The following is a 15,259-nucleotide window of genomic DNA, read 5'->3' on the forward strand; positions in this document are numbered from 1 at the left end:
AATTATGACATTCCGCGTGGCCCTAAGTGTCTAACTGCTAAGCCCTGCTTCCTGATGCTCCTTGTAACAAAAATCCAGCATCTGAAACCAGTCACGTGTGGCTGTGGAGCTCGAGTGCTGTGTTAGCTGGGGCTCTGGAAATAACCCCTCCTTATTTTGAACACCTTGCCTAGTCAGATGGTCTCTGCTTCCTCCCAAAGAAGATCCCAGGGCCCAGAGATCCAAGCTGGATTCAGCCTTTATTGGTAAGTTTTATTGGTAAACAGGACCTCATCACCCCCTCTTCCCTACAGCTCTCTACAAAAGTCCTAAACATTCCCCCCCGCCCCGGCGGGTGGGGGGGGGGGTGATGGGAAGGACATTCTTTCCTTTCGTCTTCAGGGTCATGGGGCCCCTGGGGCGTGGCCAGGAAGCCAAGCAATTTCTGTGCAAGGTGCAAGGAAAAAAGACGTTTTCAAAGAGCTTTTATTTCAAACCACAGTCAGGTTCTACCCAGTTAAAAAAAAATGCTCCTCAGGCATCTTGCAAACCAAGGGGGGAACGTTCAGTTCACTGGAAAGGGTGTATCTTGTCCAGGAGAAGGTGGGAGTGGTTGGCTACTGGCTCTGGCAGACGCCCAGAATTGGTATATGAGCACAGGGCGTCCCTACAGGGCCGACAGAGGACAACTGGACCCAGTTTATCAAAGACAACTGGCTCAGTGGGGACAACTCTGACCTCCAGGGGAAGGTCTCCCTCACCAAACACCTGTGCACCTGCTCGCCTTGCCTGCCTCCCTCCCACCTGGGCAAGTCTGGATCAGGTCCACTTGCTGGATTCCCAGGGGGAGCCTGTCACAGCCCAAAGAAGGGCTCAGAGAGGGAAGCAGCAGCGGTTGTCGTGGGGTAGGTGGCACCGGGGAGAGGTAAAGCTCCCGCCTCCTCTCTAGAACGTTCTGGGCCAGGCTCGGCTTCCTGAGGGTGGCCGGGGGCCCCCGGAGGGCTAGTGCTCGGGCTCGGCGTCCATGCAGGACTCCCAGGGGTTCTGGGGCATTCGAGGCAGGGAGAAGAGCAGGAGGGCGAGGCCGCCAAGGAAGAGGAGGACGAAGGCGGCGCAGGCGCAGGCGAAGGACCAGGAGTAGTAGTAGTCGATCCAGACGGTGTGCTCGCTGTCGATCATGCGCTTCACCGACTGCCGCGTGACCTCCACCGACACGAAGATGCACAGACCTGCGGGCCGAGCGGGGGGCCGTCAGGGCCCTGTGCCCAGACCGCCCCCTTCCCGGGCCTGCCCCCCACGCCTGCCGCGCCTCTTCCCTCGCTCGCTGTGTTAGTAAAGGGCGTGGTCGCCGGTGCCCCCACCCCTGTGCCAGATACGCGGGCCGGGCCCCCCGCCCCCGCCCCCCCCCCCCCCCCCCCCCCGCTACCTGCGAACGCATAGAACATGGACGCCGGCCTCAGCAGGTAATCCCGCTTCTTCCTGAAGGACAGAAGCGCGCAGATGGTCCCCATGATGATGAAGCCGAGGCTGAAGATGGCGATGGCGGCAGCCGAGATGCTGTACTCTGCGGGACAGGAGGGCAGGTGCGGCGCAGCGGCTCAGCGGCGGTGGGGGCGAGGGGGAGCGGGGGGGGGGGGGGCGCAGGGCCGCGCGTCCTTGCGCCCATTTCACTGCGGAGCACACTGAGGGTCCGAGCTGAAGCCCCTCTCCCGGAGTCAGGGGTGGGGCCGGGATGGCAACAGACCTGCCCTTCCCACGCCCCGCGTGGGGCCCTAACCCCGGGGTGGGGCAGAGGCCTGCGAAGCCCGCTGGAGCCGTGTGGCCGGAGAACTTTCTGGAACGGAAAGCTTCCTGCGAGCCATGGGCCAGAGGGCGGAGGGCGGTCTGTCCGGGGACGCCAAGCGGCGCTGGAAGTGTGGCTTGTTGCAGGGCCACGCACGTGATCGTGTGCGTGTGTGTGCGTGTGTGGCACGTGAGGATCTCTCAGAGCGAGCGTGTGAGCTCACACCCCGCGCGGGCGTCCTTCGCACACGTGCCGAGGTGCTTCCCGGAAGGCCCCACGCGGCGCACGTGCTCCTGCGCCCCCTTCTCCCGCACCGCCCCCCACCCCCCCACCGCGTCCCTGCTCTCCTGATTCCCTGGGGGTGACAGCGGGGTCACGGAGGGAATCGGCTGACCCACCAGCCCTGAAAACCAGCGCAGGGGTTCTGAGGACTTGTTCTGTTTCCCGTCGCTGCGGCCGCCCTCGGTCACCCTTGGCCTCGTGGGAAGACGCATTCCTTCTGCAGGTGTGGCGCCTACGGGGGACCTCGTCTTTGCAAGCGCTCCCTAGCCCTGATGATGGAAGCTCAGGGTGGCCGCCCGGGTCCTGCGCTCTCGGAGGGTGAGGGGGCCGCGGCTCGGACGCATCAGGACCAGGAGGAGCTCCCTTCCAGCACAAGCAGGGGCGTCGTTCGTGCCAGATGGTTTTCTGGCTCAGCAGCCTGTGACAGAGGTCGCTCTCCCCGACCCTCCCTGCTTTCCACCAGGGGCTCACCTTTCTGAGTAGTGACTTCGAAGATCTCGGAGGTCTCGCCTGGGTTAAAATGCCTGAAGTAGGAACAGTTTTTCTCTGCAAAGGAGGGAGGAGGCCTGTGAGTTGAGAGATGGGGCCTGCAGCCTGGCCAGAGGCTCCAGGAAAAGAGGGTGGGTGTGACCCCGCTGGTCTGGCCGGCCCTCATCTCCCTAAACCCTGAATCGGGGCTGAAACAAACGTCTTTCTCGGACCCTTAGACCAAAATATCAGGATAAGGGGGTTAAGAAGCCATCTTGGGGCCCCTGGGTGGCATAGTTGGTTAAGCGTCCAACTTTTGGTTTCTGCTCAGGTCATGATGTCACGGTTGGTGAATTCAAGCCCGAGGACAGCACAGAGCCTGCTTGGGATTCTCTCTCTCCCTTTCTCTCTGCTCCTTCCCTGCTCATGTGGTCTCTCTCTCTCTCTCTTAAAATAAATAAACTTACATTTTTTTTTTTTTTTAAGAAGCCAAGAGTTCTTCAGGAAGCAAAGGCTGATCTTGTCAAGCGGGCACCATAGTACTGTGGGTACTGAGCCCATTAGGCAGATGGGATAACTGAGGCTGAGCACCCGGTTTGTCAGGGGGTGCAGGGTACACCATCAACAAAGGGCCAAATGGTTGTTCTCACCTGGGGCTCATTCTGCCCCCCTCCTCCCCAGGAGACGTTGGGCAAAGTCTGGAGACGTTTTTGGTGTTACAACTGGCAGGCGTGTTATTGGCATCTAGTGGGTAGAGAGAGGCCGGGAATACCGCTAAACATCCTACGGCTACGGACAGCCTTGCACAACACAGAATTGACCCGCCCCAATGTACCAGTAGGGCTGAGGTGGAGAAAGCCTGGTCACACCAAAATCTAGGGCTGTGTTTTCTATCAATATCTACGTCCATCCTGATGCACTGGGACTGATGGGGAAGGATGTTTTTCAAAAGCTTTCCAGAACACTCTGATGCTCAGCCACTTTGGGAAGCCCTGCTCCCTTAAAATGCCCCACAAAGAGCTCTTCTGAGTAGGTCATCTGGAAGGACTTGGGTGCAGGGTAGAGCACCTCCATTCAAGGGCCAAATGTGACTATCATGTCATTTCATCGGACCCTTGGCACCCGTGACCAAAGAGGCAGCCCAGAAAAACCTCCGTGGTGAGCTGTGTGTTCTACATCGTAAGCATTAGAAAAGCCACGGAAGATTTGTGGACAGCGGGACCAAAAATCTGGATTTGATGGCGGGGCAGTGGAAGGACTCAGAACAAAGAAATTCGTGCTGGTTTTAAATATAATTTCAGGCATAATTCCTCTTCCGTTTTTCTCCTTCAGTTTCTCTTGTAACTTGACATTCTTTAAAATCAAATGAGTTCTTATTGCTTATTGGATACAGTTTAATATTCTTTACTCCTTCTTTAGGAAGTAGGTGAATGGTTTTTTTTTTTTAAATCGTTTGTTTCTTAAAAAAAAAAATCAAATGAGGTTGCTTTTTACTTGTGGGGTGCCCTTCAATGATTTCTTTTTCCTGTGGGTCCGTGACCCCTCCACTCCTAGCTTAGATGGCATCTACTGGTGTGCATTCCATTTTTCACTTTCGGGCTACCTGTAAATTACGAGAAGATGATTATTGGTGTCTGGTTTCTTGTGGAAGTGGACCTGAGGTGTTTCCAAAGTCATAGCTTTCATTGGGAGTCAGGCTTTCTTCTATCTGACCTAAATCATCTTATTGCCACTTAAGCCCATGGCCTCGCACTCTTTTCCCCTCCCCCAATGTCAGTGTTACTGCTGCTCCCTGGCTGAGAAAGGAAATGACCCCTGGAGATGCGCCTGGTTTAGCAGCAGTAAATGTTCTGAGCGGTAAACAGCCTCCTCTTTGAGCTTCTATATTTAAATCACTTTCCTTTCGAGCGGAGTCACCTGGGGTGTCTGACTGCTGGAGGTGATGTCAGAAGTAATGCCTCTCTCTTCTCTCTCACGGCTTCCGGTGCTATTTTAAAGCACAATGCAACCCTCTTCGATTTCTTAGATCATTAGCTATAGATTCTCTTGAATCACCGCTTCAGAATGGCTCGGGCTATGTCGTAAGGCTCCGCGTGTCTCCCTCTGGACAAAGGAACATTTCTGTTTCATTCCTTAAGGGCCAATTTCGGTTGTCATTGAAAACCCCCTGAAAAGAATCGACTGAATTCAAGTGTATTTCAGCTGCTTCCCTGACTGCTCGCAATCTGTGAGTTAAAAGCCTTCGGAGTAGAGGGCCGTGAGATGAAGGCCCATCAGAGCCCAGCCAAAGCGTAGCTCTTTGGCCGTTTTGGGCGGCTGAGGCCGCTCTTACACGCAGGTAGTGTTTGTGTGTCACCCTCCGCCAGGTCAACAACAGGCTCCGTTCCGGACAGACCGCTGCCTGCGTAAAACCCGTCTTAGCTCAGTCCCATAGTGGGATGCTATCTGTCTGGGGAAGCCAGCATGTGGATTTTCTGGGGGATATTTTCCCGTTCAGTGGCCCAGGTACCCTGCCCTATTCCCTCTCCTCCTCCATTAAATGATGTCACGTGCGGGGGATGGAGGTTCCCCAGGGAGTGGGGTTCCCATTCAGGGCATCTGGAAGTGTCAACTTCTCTCTGATATCGTGGAGCCGAGGGCTTGAGAATGAATGGGCTGGCCTTGTCCCCTCTCTTGAACGTAGCACTCGAGGAAGGCCAACATCTTCTGCCCTGAACCCGGGAGTAACATCCGCTCCGGGACCCCATGGCTGTCTATGGAGGACAAGGAGCCCCCTTGTGGTCCCTGATGACTCCAGCAGGGGTGGGGGCGCCATGAGACCCAAGCGTCACTCCGGACACGTCCAGCACCAACAAGACGCTTGTTCAGGAAAAACCAAGCCGGGCATCTGCCTGCCTTTTCCCCGGCTCCCATCCCAACGACACAAAGCTCAGGGCTTATAGCTTCGTCTTGATGGACTACGGCCCTTCACGGGGCAGAAGAAGCAAGTGCTTTGGATCCAGTGTCAGGGTGATGATCCGGGACTGATCATTAAGAACTCTGAGGTCCTCCAGCCTCCTTTGTCTCTGCAAATGGCTCGTGGTGATGTTAGTATTTGTATTTCTGGGGGTGCCTGGGTGGCTCAGTTAAGAGAGTGACTCTTGATTCCGGCCAGGTCATGATCTCTCGGTTCGTGGGTTCGAGCCCCACATCGGGCTCTGTGCTGACAGTACGGAACCTGCTTGGGATTCTCTCTCTCCCTGTCTCTCTGCCCCTCTCCCACTCACGGTCTCTCTTACTCTGTCTCTCTCTCTCTCTCTCTCTCTCTCTCTCAAAAATAAACTGAAAAGATATTGTATTTCTGTTTTTCTGTACTTCAGAAATGTCTGTCATGAACAGTCATAAGACTCAGTGGGTCTAAAAAGTTGAGTGGGCTGTTCCTTAAAAAATATGGTGAACTCGGCTATTGAACTTGACCGGGGTTGGAATATTCTGGCTCACCAAGCACTCTGGTTAAACGAGTGACTACACAGAACCATATCTAATTGTGCCGATTTCAAAGAACTGGAACAGAAGGCACATTTAACTCCAACCTGAACTTGAGTTAATGCAGGTATTTATTTCTCTGATTCTGTGACTTACACGATTAGGGGATGCTTCTGGGTTGTCACCCAGAATGTCTCAGCGTACCCATTACTGGTTGATGTAGACTTTAATATATTAAAAAAAAAAAATACCTTGTTAATTGATACAAAACCAAGGGAACTAGCGATTTAGGGGTCGGAAAAAACATTTCACTTACTTGTTACTTGCATCAATGCCAGGGTTGTCTTGACCCCTTTTGTAAAAGAAGTTCTTGGTGCTCCTGGCAGTGGTTTCTCTGTGCTTTGATGGAGTACCCGCCCCTCTGATGGAAGACTTTTGACAGTTGGGTTGGAGAAATCCTCAAGACCCAACCCCAGAGTGTCAGAGCATTGCTGTTCTATGGTGGGGGGTGGGGGGAAGGCTAGTTATAGCCTGGGTCTCCAGCATGGGCTCATGTGGAGGAGAAAGAAAGCCCCTGAAATTCTTGGGGTCTGTACCGTCATGTTCTTTCATGTAGTTCCAGTCCCTGCACCGAGCACTGGAAGAGAAGATGGGCCATAAGGGCAGTGGGGTCCTGGGGCAGTCTGTTACCTTAGCCTAAAGAGACAGAGCCCGAGAGAAATAACATTCTCCTTAGCCCAGGGGCAGGGGATGACCCCTCTGGGATGACTCACTTGGGATTTCAGGCAGTCGGCCTCTCCTCACAAAGGAGGAAGACCTTACTCTCATTCTAAAGGCATTGGAATTGACCTCAGATGTCAATCTTGTGCATGACAGTCCTTCTAGAACTCTTTGGGTCAGTAGAAAAACCAAATTAGACAATTTACGATCTTTAGAGCCATCAGCAATCTATATGGCTGCATGGGACCTTGAAAAGTCTCTCTTGAACCAGCTCCTGGTCCAGCTTCTACTAAACCATGCCATGTCACAAGTTGGCCTCTTCTGTGTTTGCCTGAGTCCGCAGCTTTTAGGGGCTGTGTCTGTACGCACGGTGGGGGGCATCCACTGGGAGTGGACCGGAGAGGAAGGGGGGGGTCTGGATTTGAGGCTTGGGTGTTGAAGCTCTCCTTGTGAGATGGTTAGCGTTGGGAAGGCCACTCTGAGCCTCAGTTTTCCCACGTGTAGGATGTGAATCACCTGAAGAATGACAGGTATAAAGTAGTATAATGTAGTGACCAAGAAGGTGACTTTTAGGGGTATGGCCTCTGACTGCTCTCCCATGGTAATTGTGTGACCTTGGTCAAGTTACTTAACCTCTCTGTGCCTCATTTTCTTTATCTGTAAGCCAAGATGATAATAGTATGGACCTTATAGAGGATTTTGTGAGAATTAGATGACTGTATATATATTTATATTTGTTGTCCCACTGCCTTCTGGCCTCCATGGTTTCTGGAGAAATATCAGCTGTCAATCTTATTAAGGCTCTCTTGTATGTGATGAGTCATTTCTTGCTGCTTCCAAGGTTCTGTGTCTTTATTTTTTAGCAGCTCTGATTATGATGTGTCTCGGGGTGGATTTATCCTGCTGGAATTCCTGAAGCTTCATGGATTTGTAGATTAATGTTTTTCGTCAAATTTGGAAACTTTTCAGCCATTATTTTTCACCAATCCTTTCTGCTCCTTTCTCTCTCTTTCTGTCTCCTCTCCTTCTTAATATACACCAGCATTATGTGTATATTGCTTCATTTGCTACTATCCTACATGTCTCTGAGGCTCTGTTCATTTTTCTTCATTCTTTTTTTTCCCCCCTGTCTATTCCTCACATTAGCTAATCTCAATTCGTCTATCTTCAAGTTCACTTATTCCTTTTTGTCCCTTCTCAGATCTGCTGTTGAGTTTTCCATTTCAATTATTGTAGTTCTCAACTCCAGAATTTCTACCGGGTCCTTTTAAAATAATTTCTATCTCATTATTGATATTCTCTATTTCATGAGACATCGTTTTCATCTTTAGTCCTTTAGGCTTTGTTGTTTGTTGTTCTTTGTATCTAAAATAGCTGATTTAAAGTCTTTAAGTCCAATATCTGGCTTTCTTAAGGATCTCTTGACTGGTTTATCTCCCTTATATATGGGCCATACTTTTTTATTTCTTTGCATGTCTTGTGATTTTTTTTTTTTTAATTTAGAATTTAAATTTAGGGGCACCGGGGTGGTTCAGTCAATTAAGCGACCAACTCTTGATTCCAGCTCAACAACTCTTTGATTTGTGAGTTCCAGCCCCACGTTGGGCTCTGCGCTGACAGTGCAGGAGTCTGCTTGGGATGCTCTCTCTCTCTCTCTCTCTCTCCCTCTCCCTCTCTCTCTGTCCCTCCCCTGTTCCTGCTTGTGTTCTCCCTCTCCCTCTCTCTCTCTTTCCCAAGATAAATAAAATAAATAAGCATCAAAAAAATAAAATAAGGGGCGCCTGGGTGGCTCAGTCGGTTGAGCGGCCGACTTCGGCTCAGGTCGTGATCTCGCGGTCTGTGAGTTCGAGCCCCGCGACGGGCTCTGTGCTGACAGCTCGGAGCCTGGAGCCTGCTTCGGATTCTGCGTCTCCCTCTCTCTCTGCCCCTCCCCCACTCATGCTCTGTTCCTCTCTGTCTCGGAAATAAACATTAAATTTTTTTTTTTTAATTTAAATTTAAAGCTGGAAAATGTGCCCCATACAATGAATGCCTCTGGAAATCAGAGTCCTCCCGTTTCCCCAGGGTTTGCTCCTGTCGCTGCTTGTTGTCGTTTGTTTAGTGACTTCTCTTAATTAATTGTGGAAAGGCCGCACCCTTTGTCACGTGTGGACACTGAAATCTCCGCTCAGGTAGCTCGGCAGTCAGCTCACATTTGGCAAAATGCTGGGAACGCCTACACCTCCCAGCCTTTACTGAGGGGCTGAGCAGAGAGAGCTAAGTGTTCCACGAAGCAGCCTACATTTCTGCCTTAGCCTTGACTTTCTGCTTGCCCACAGCCTCAAGAGCAACCCGAGGTGAGAGCTTAGGACCTCTTCAGGGATTTCCTCTGTACTCTACAGCACCACGCATGCACGTGGCCTTCTAAATTCTCAGGATTATGATGGAGCTTTTCCAAGCCCCCTGTGGATATCTCATTCTCCAGCTTTTTGGTTTGCCTATTGTCTGCCTCGCCGTGGTCTACTGCCTCGGGAAGTTACGCCATTAAACGATCGTTTCTAATTGTTTTCGGCAAATGTCCCCTTGGAAAAAAGACCGTTTTCCGCCGGATGAGCTCAGCGTCGGGTCAAATAAAGACAGCCTTGCAAGTGGGGACTTCCAGGGAACCACCAGACAGATCAGATAATGACAGTTCTCTGGGAATGAGGCTGTGAAAGAGACCCAGCCCAGCCTGTCCAGGCTGCTAAATTTTCACTATTTGCAGGCTGTTGGGTTTCAAGGCTATGACAGAGTTGGGGAGTGGGGAACAGGAGTAGAGCAAGTTAAAGTGCCACAAAGCTCACCATCCTCGAGTTGTCATTGTATTTGAGGAGAAGAGGATTTTTGGAGATTCTCGGTCTGTAATTTCTTCTGATGTCATTCAAAATTAAACTATGGGCGGTGGGGGTGGGGTGGGGCGCCTGGGTGGCTCAGTCGGTTAAGCGTCCGACTTGGGCTCAGGTCATGGTCTCACATCTTGTGGGTTCGAGCCCCACGTCAGGCTCTGTGCTCACAGCTCGGAGCCTGGAGCCTGTTTCAGATTCTGTCTCCCTCTCTCTCTCTGCCCCTCCTCCGCTCGCATTTGCCTCTCTCTCTCTCTCTCTCTCTCTCAAAAATAAACATAACATTTTTTTTTTTTTTACAAAGTTAAAATAGGGAAGGGACTTGAAACAATACTTGGCAGATGGTACTATGTTTGTGTTTGTGGTGGTGATTATTGCCATTCATAATAAATGAGAGAACATAGATGAGCTCTGTTCCTCCCTCTAGAAAAGAGTAATCCCACAGAGCACAGGAAAGGTGGCTGGGGAAGGCAAAAGGTGCGTGCATCTGCGGAGAAAGGAGAGGGGAGGAGGCAGGAACATACTTTAGAAGCTTGTTGGGGTAGGGCCTGGCTCGCAAGGGTGGGAGGCAGGATTCCCTCTGGGCCAGAGCAAGGAGGCATACAGATGGACTGTCTTGTCGGGCTCGAGGCCACTCCATGCCTGCTGGTCCTCTGCTAGTTGGTCTCTTCCTTGTATGGACTTGCCGTGCCTCCCCGCTCATCTGCTCTGTAAACTCCCCAGACTTTAAAAGGTAGGGCCTCTGAGGACAGATGGACGGGACCGTAACGTGCATTCCCATGCACGGTCCGTAGAGAATCGGCCTCGCCCTGCCCTGCCCTGCCCTGCCCTGCTGGGGGGAATTGGCTGCATGATGCATCTGTTTACGGGTGTGCTCGGCCGTGGCTGAGGAACGTGGGTATGTGATACCCTTCAAGCACATGTCCACGTCTGTTAAAGCCCCAGGACTCGGTGTTTCCAGGACAGCTGGGTATCGACAAGTCTTCCGCATTTCAAGGGGGGTGTGAGCAAGGCAGGGGCTTCCTAGAGCCAGCGGGAGGGGAAGGAGGAGGTAAAAGAGAAGTAGGGGCAATGGGCTTTGGGCTCCTCTGTCCCACACACAGACTGCAAGGGCTCCAGGGACTTAGCACTGACTTCTCTGAAGGGCCGGGTGCAGGGAACCCCCAGTCTGATAGCAGAGGGAATGCCTCAGAAAACCAGGTGGGAGACCGCCCTCGGCCCGGTCCACTGCCACCTCAGAGTGCTGTTCGTGAGCCTCGGGAGGGACTCACGTTGCTGAGCCCCGAGCGCCAAGCAGAAGTCACAATATCCTTTGTCGCCCCCAAAATCACTGGGGCGTCGTGGGCAACGCGTGACTGGAGCCCAGACCTTCGATTCTGCACACAGGGCTCTTTCCTCGGCGTGTGCTGTTTGCCACGGGCGTGGAAGGCTCCACGTTTGCAGAATAGACTGGTCACCCTGCTACCAGGTATCCTCACAAGGAGCTCGCCTTTGATGTGCGGCTCAGTCACATGGTGGGAGATTGAGGAGTGCGCTTAAGTCGCAGCAGGAGGAGCCGCTTCCCGGCTCTGAAGGGGTCTGAGCTCAGAGGGGATGTACCAAGTGGGTGGTTCACCTACACCCAGGTCCCGCTTTACGGACGTGTGACCGACGCGGTCGGCCAAGGCCCTGCACACAGAAGGGACCCCCGCTTGGCTCCAGGCCTCGCTGTCCCCGTCTTGAAATTCTTAAAAGACAATGACAAGGAGCCCCGCGTTTTCCTTCTGCGCTACGCCCCATACGTGTCGCGGCCGATCCCGTCACACACCCAACCTGGAGGCTGGGGAGCGACCGTGCCGGCCGCACGTGTCCCTTCGGCCCGAGGATGTAGGGCCGCTTAGCCTGTCTGTGCGGGGGAGAGAGTGGGGCCGGGCACACCCAGAAGAGTGGCCGCTGCTGGGCTGGGAGCCTCTAGTCTGATGGATCCACGGATTCTTTCGTGAGCCTCTGGTCCCACCTGCGCAGCCCTCTGCTCTGGGCGCACGGCCCGAGGCCCCAGCAAGACAGAAATAGCTAGAGACAGACGCCCTCATTTTACGAGCCGGCAGCTCTGGCCTCCGGGATGACACATGCAATCCAGATCCTCCTCCCTGGGCACAGGGGGCTGGGCGCTATTCCTGGTCTTTCCCACAGGCACCTTTTCCAGGGGGATGAGGGAGGGCAGGAGGCGGGCACGGGATCAGAGAGTGGGTACGTTACCCCCAGGCAGGGAGATGGGTCCGCAGGTCTTGTCCTTGCCGTCACTCGTGACAATACGCTTGATGCAAATCCGCCAGAGGCCGAAGTGGGCCGCCTCGCAGGTGGCGTTGTGGTGCTCCACCTCGGGGCTCAGCACCGCCCAGTGGTCGGTCACCACGGCCACCATGGCCAGCACGATGCCCACCAGGATGCAGAAGAGGGTCGCGCGGACCTTGGGCGCTTTGGTCTGGGACATGTTGGTGGCGGAGGAGCGGGCGCCTTCGGCGTGGTCTGGTGGCGGTGGCTCCCAGGCAGGTGGCAGCCAGGCTGGGAGGTGGCAGCGGTTATGAGCTGGGGGTGGAAGCTAAGTTTAGTGTGTCCGGCTGAGCCAGAGGGGGCTGGCCTTGGGGCTGAGGGACACCAGACGGGACTGAGCAGCTGCCCAGACGTGTCAGGGGCCTGAGGGAGGCTTCTATTAATGCACTGCTCAGGCGTGTCACTAAGGATAACTTCTGCTCAGGTTTCAGGGCTTTCTTTCCCTCTCGGGACCAGAAATACCTTTGGGAGAGGCGAGGAAAGAAGGCTCTAGATGGTGACTAGAGATCGCCACGATTGGCAGCTCAGAATACCTGAGTTGGAGGTAGTGAGGGGCAGGCCACAGGGGGCACCTGCTTGCTCTGGGCTGCAGGATCAGGGGACACTGCTGGGTAAGGGCAGGGGACCCTGGGGACACAGGGGACCCTTGTGCTCTCACACTGTGCAGACCAGTCACCAGTGGAAGGGATGAATGGGTCCTTGTCCTGGGAGTCTGGGGGACCCAGGATCCTGCCCAGGGACATCTTGGGGATCCACCCTCCCAGGCATTAGCCTCATGCCCTAGCCCATCCCCCAAACTGCAGGAAGATTTCAGGTGTTTCCTGGGCCTGGCATTGCCCAGCACCGTGCCCGGGGTGAGAACACTATTTCCCTTTTGGTTCTCCTCCCATCCCCCCAACTGGGTCCAGAAGAAAAGCTCTGTTTGGGGTTGGTAAGTCTCGAACACCTTTCTGATGCTTGCAAACCAAAGAAAAGCCCAGAGAGGGCAAAGAATCCGGCGGGACCCGACAGTAGTTCTGCTTTTATCTTACGGTTTTCAGTTTACTTCTATTAAAGATTTGCCACGTACGTTTTCATTGACGAGATAAATGCATTTCAGTAAAAAAGGACAGAAGTCGGTTGTTCCACAGGTGACTACGAAGAGGCTGATGGGCGCGCGGATACAGCAGGGGACAGAGGAAAGCGGGCCGGCCTTCGGAGAGTCCTGCCTGCCCGCGAGCCCCCGCACCCCTCCCGCATCGTGCACCTCTCCGCCTTTCCGGGTTTACCAGTTGCCCCTTTTGGGGCCGATCCAAGAGCCTGATGTGTGGCCAGGAATAGACCCCTGAGCCGAGCGGGCTTTTGAGCTTCAAACTCCCGGCCTCAGATTGACGTAGCTTAACGGAAATTCTCTGCCTGTGTGCGAGAAACACTCAGGCGTCACAGACCGTTAAGGGTAATGATGATCGTGGGAACGGCTCATCCGGTGAGTGTTGACTATATATCATGTGCCCTGCTAAGCTTTTCCACGTCACTGTCTTTCAGTTTCACACCGCTCCATAAGGTGAGTGCAACTATCACATCCATTTTACAGGTACGGATACAGAAGCAACTTGCCCAAGGTGACACAGCTGGTAAACGGTGAAGCCAGCTCTCAGAACCCAGAGCCCAACCTCTGAAGCCATGGTCGGAGCCAGGAGGAATGGCCAAGATCTGTTGTGACTACTGGTGAGCACAAGTTTCCTTTTCCTCTACCCTTCCAAGTTCTTGGCTCGGGCTCCCGTAACAAGAGAAACACATACAGGGGCGCCTGGGCAGTTAGAGATCATCTCTGTGTTGCAAACCAGCCTCCCTTTCCGGTTATAACCTCCCGAGAGATGCCCCCTCATCTGTGCTCCCTTTTTCTCCCCGCCCCCTGCTTGTGTTCTCGCAGGGGACTGGCCCCCTGAGAGTGCCTTTCTGTGTCCGGGCGGGCGGGCCCTCTCCAGGGGGAGCTCCCCGGAGCAGAGGCCTGGCCCAGGACCCCAGCCCCTAGCACGGCCTATGGGCCCAGCTTCAAGTGCCAGGTGCCTGGGGTCCTCGGAGGGACGTGGGGTAGCCCGAGGCAGACTCACCGTGTGCCAGGCACACCCGCAAAGCGGCAGTCAGGGGGCGAGAAGAAGGTTCCGGTGGTTTAGGACAGAATATCTAGAAAGAAGCACTATATTACGACTTAATTTCAGCACTACAGGTAGATAGGAAGTCATTTGAAGAAATAGAGGTGTACTTTGAATCTCCGGGTGCGGTGGGGGTGGGCATCCTGAGCTCTCCGGTGCGGGAGCCGCCGAAGGTCTTGGGAAGGGTGCTGAGTGGGGCCTGGCCCGTGGGGTACGCTCAGCATCACCGGCAACTGCGGACCACACAGCAGGCTCATCACGGAGGCCGGGCTGCACCTTCCCTTGGCGGGGACGGGGGAGGCAGGAGGGGGTTGGGCAGCCGGGGGGCGGGGGGCCCCGAGTCCTCCACCGGCCTCAGAGCATGAAAGATGGATGGCCTCTTCCTTTTGAAGTCCTCTTTGTGTAAATCTGCCACGATGTGGGCGACTCCAGGGGTTTGCGGGTGAGTCTCCCGGTCCCATCGCCTTTGCCTCCAAGCTCCTTCAGACGTTTTCTGCTCATTGAGGCCACAGTCACGCTGCCTGTGTGGCTCTCGGGAACCCTCACGGTGCCAGCGAAGGGGCTCCGTGGATGCCGGTGTCTGCTGGGGAGCCAGGGCTGGGAGACACCTGTGCCCTCTGCGCGGGCCCTCCCCTCCCCAGGGCGTGGGGAAGGAGGGTCTCCTGGGAGCGGGCATCAGCGTGCCAGGGATGGAGCGGCCAGCCCAGGCTCAGAGCCTGCTCTGCTGAGCCCGGCTTCCTGGGAGTCATCAGCCTCTCTAAGCCGCCCCGCTGCATCTATCAATGCAACGCTGGCTGGCTGGGGAGCTGGCAGGCATCAGAGATAATGCTCTTTACCAGCTTAGCCCGTGTTAGGTGCTGTGGACAGGATTATGTCCCCCCTAAATTCGCATGTCGACGCATCACCCACTGTGACGGTATTTGGAGGTGGGACCTTTGGGCAGTGATTAGGTTAGATGAGGTCATGAGAAGGGGGCCCCCGTGATGGGATTGATGGGATTAGCATCCTTCAAAGAAGGGATACCAGAAGGCTTGTTCTTTTTCCCTGCCACGTGAGGACCCAGTGAGAAGGTAAAACCCGGGAAGAGGGCTGTTACCAGAAGCCAACCGTGCAGTCCCCTGTTCTAAGTCTTTCAGCCTCCAGAACCTGGTGAAAATAAAGTTCCTTTTTTGTTTTTGTTTTTTTTCATGCTTCTTTATTTTTGAGAGAGAAAGAGAGACGGCGCACACAGAAGCAGGGGAGGGGCAGAGAGA

General features: G+C 54.2%; 1 protein-coding gene and 1 long non-coding RNA gene across 2 annotated transcripts; one reads left to right on the forward strand and one right to left on the reverse strand.

The window, feature by feature from the left end:
• Positions 1-445: 445 nt before the first annotated feature.
• On the reverse strand, positions 446-12,153 carry CACNG1 (calcium voltage-gated channel auxiliary subunit gamma 1). The gene is made up of 4 exons (XM_040452161.1): positions 11,797-12,153; positions 2,516-2,590; positions 1,406-1,543; positions 446-1,208 (listed from the first exon to the last, which is right to left on the reverse strand). Exons 1-4 carry the CDS (start codon positions 12,029-12,031, stop codon positions 982-984), a joined length of 675 nt encoding a protein of 224 aa, XP_040308095.1. The 5' UTR covers positions 12,032-12,153; the 3' UTR covers positions 446-981.
• Positions 12,154-12,156: 3 nt separating this feature from the next.
• Positions 12,157-15,259, forward strand: LOC121015304 (uncharacterized). Its single transcript, XR_005783743.1, has 3 exons — positions 12,157-13,336; positions 13,445-13,578; positions 15,213-15,259. It is a non-coding gene; the product is annotated as an uncharacterized LOC121015304 (long non-coding RNA).

Source organism: Herpailurus yagouaroundi, unplaced genomic scaffold (genome assembly GCF_014898765.1).
Source record: "Herpailurus yagouaroundi ecotype Mexico unplaced genomic scaffold, PumYag 206, whole genome shotgun sequence".
Taxonomy (NCBI): domain Eukaryota; kingdom Metazoa; phylum Chordata; class Mammalia; order Carnivora; family Felidae; genus Herpailurus; species Herpailurus yagouaroundi.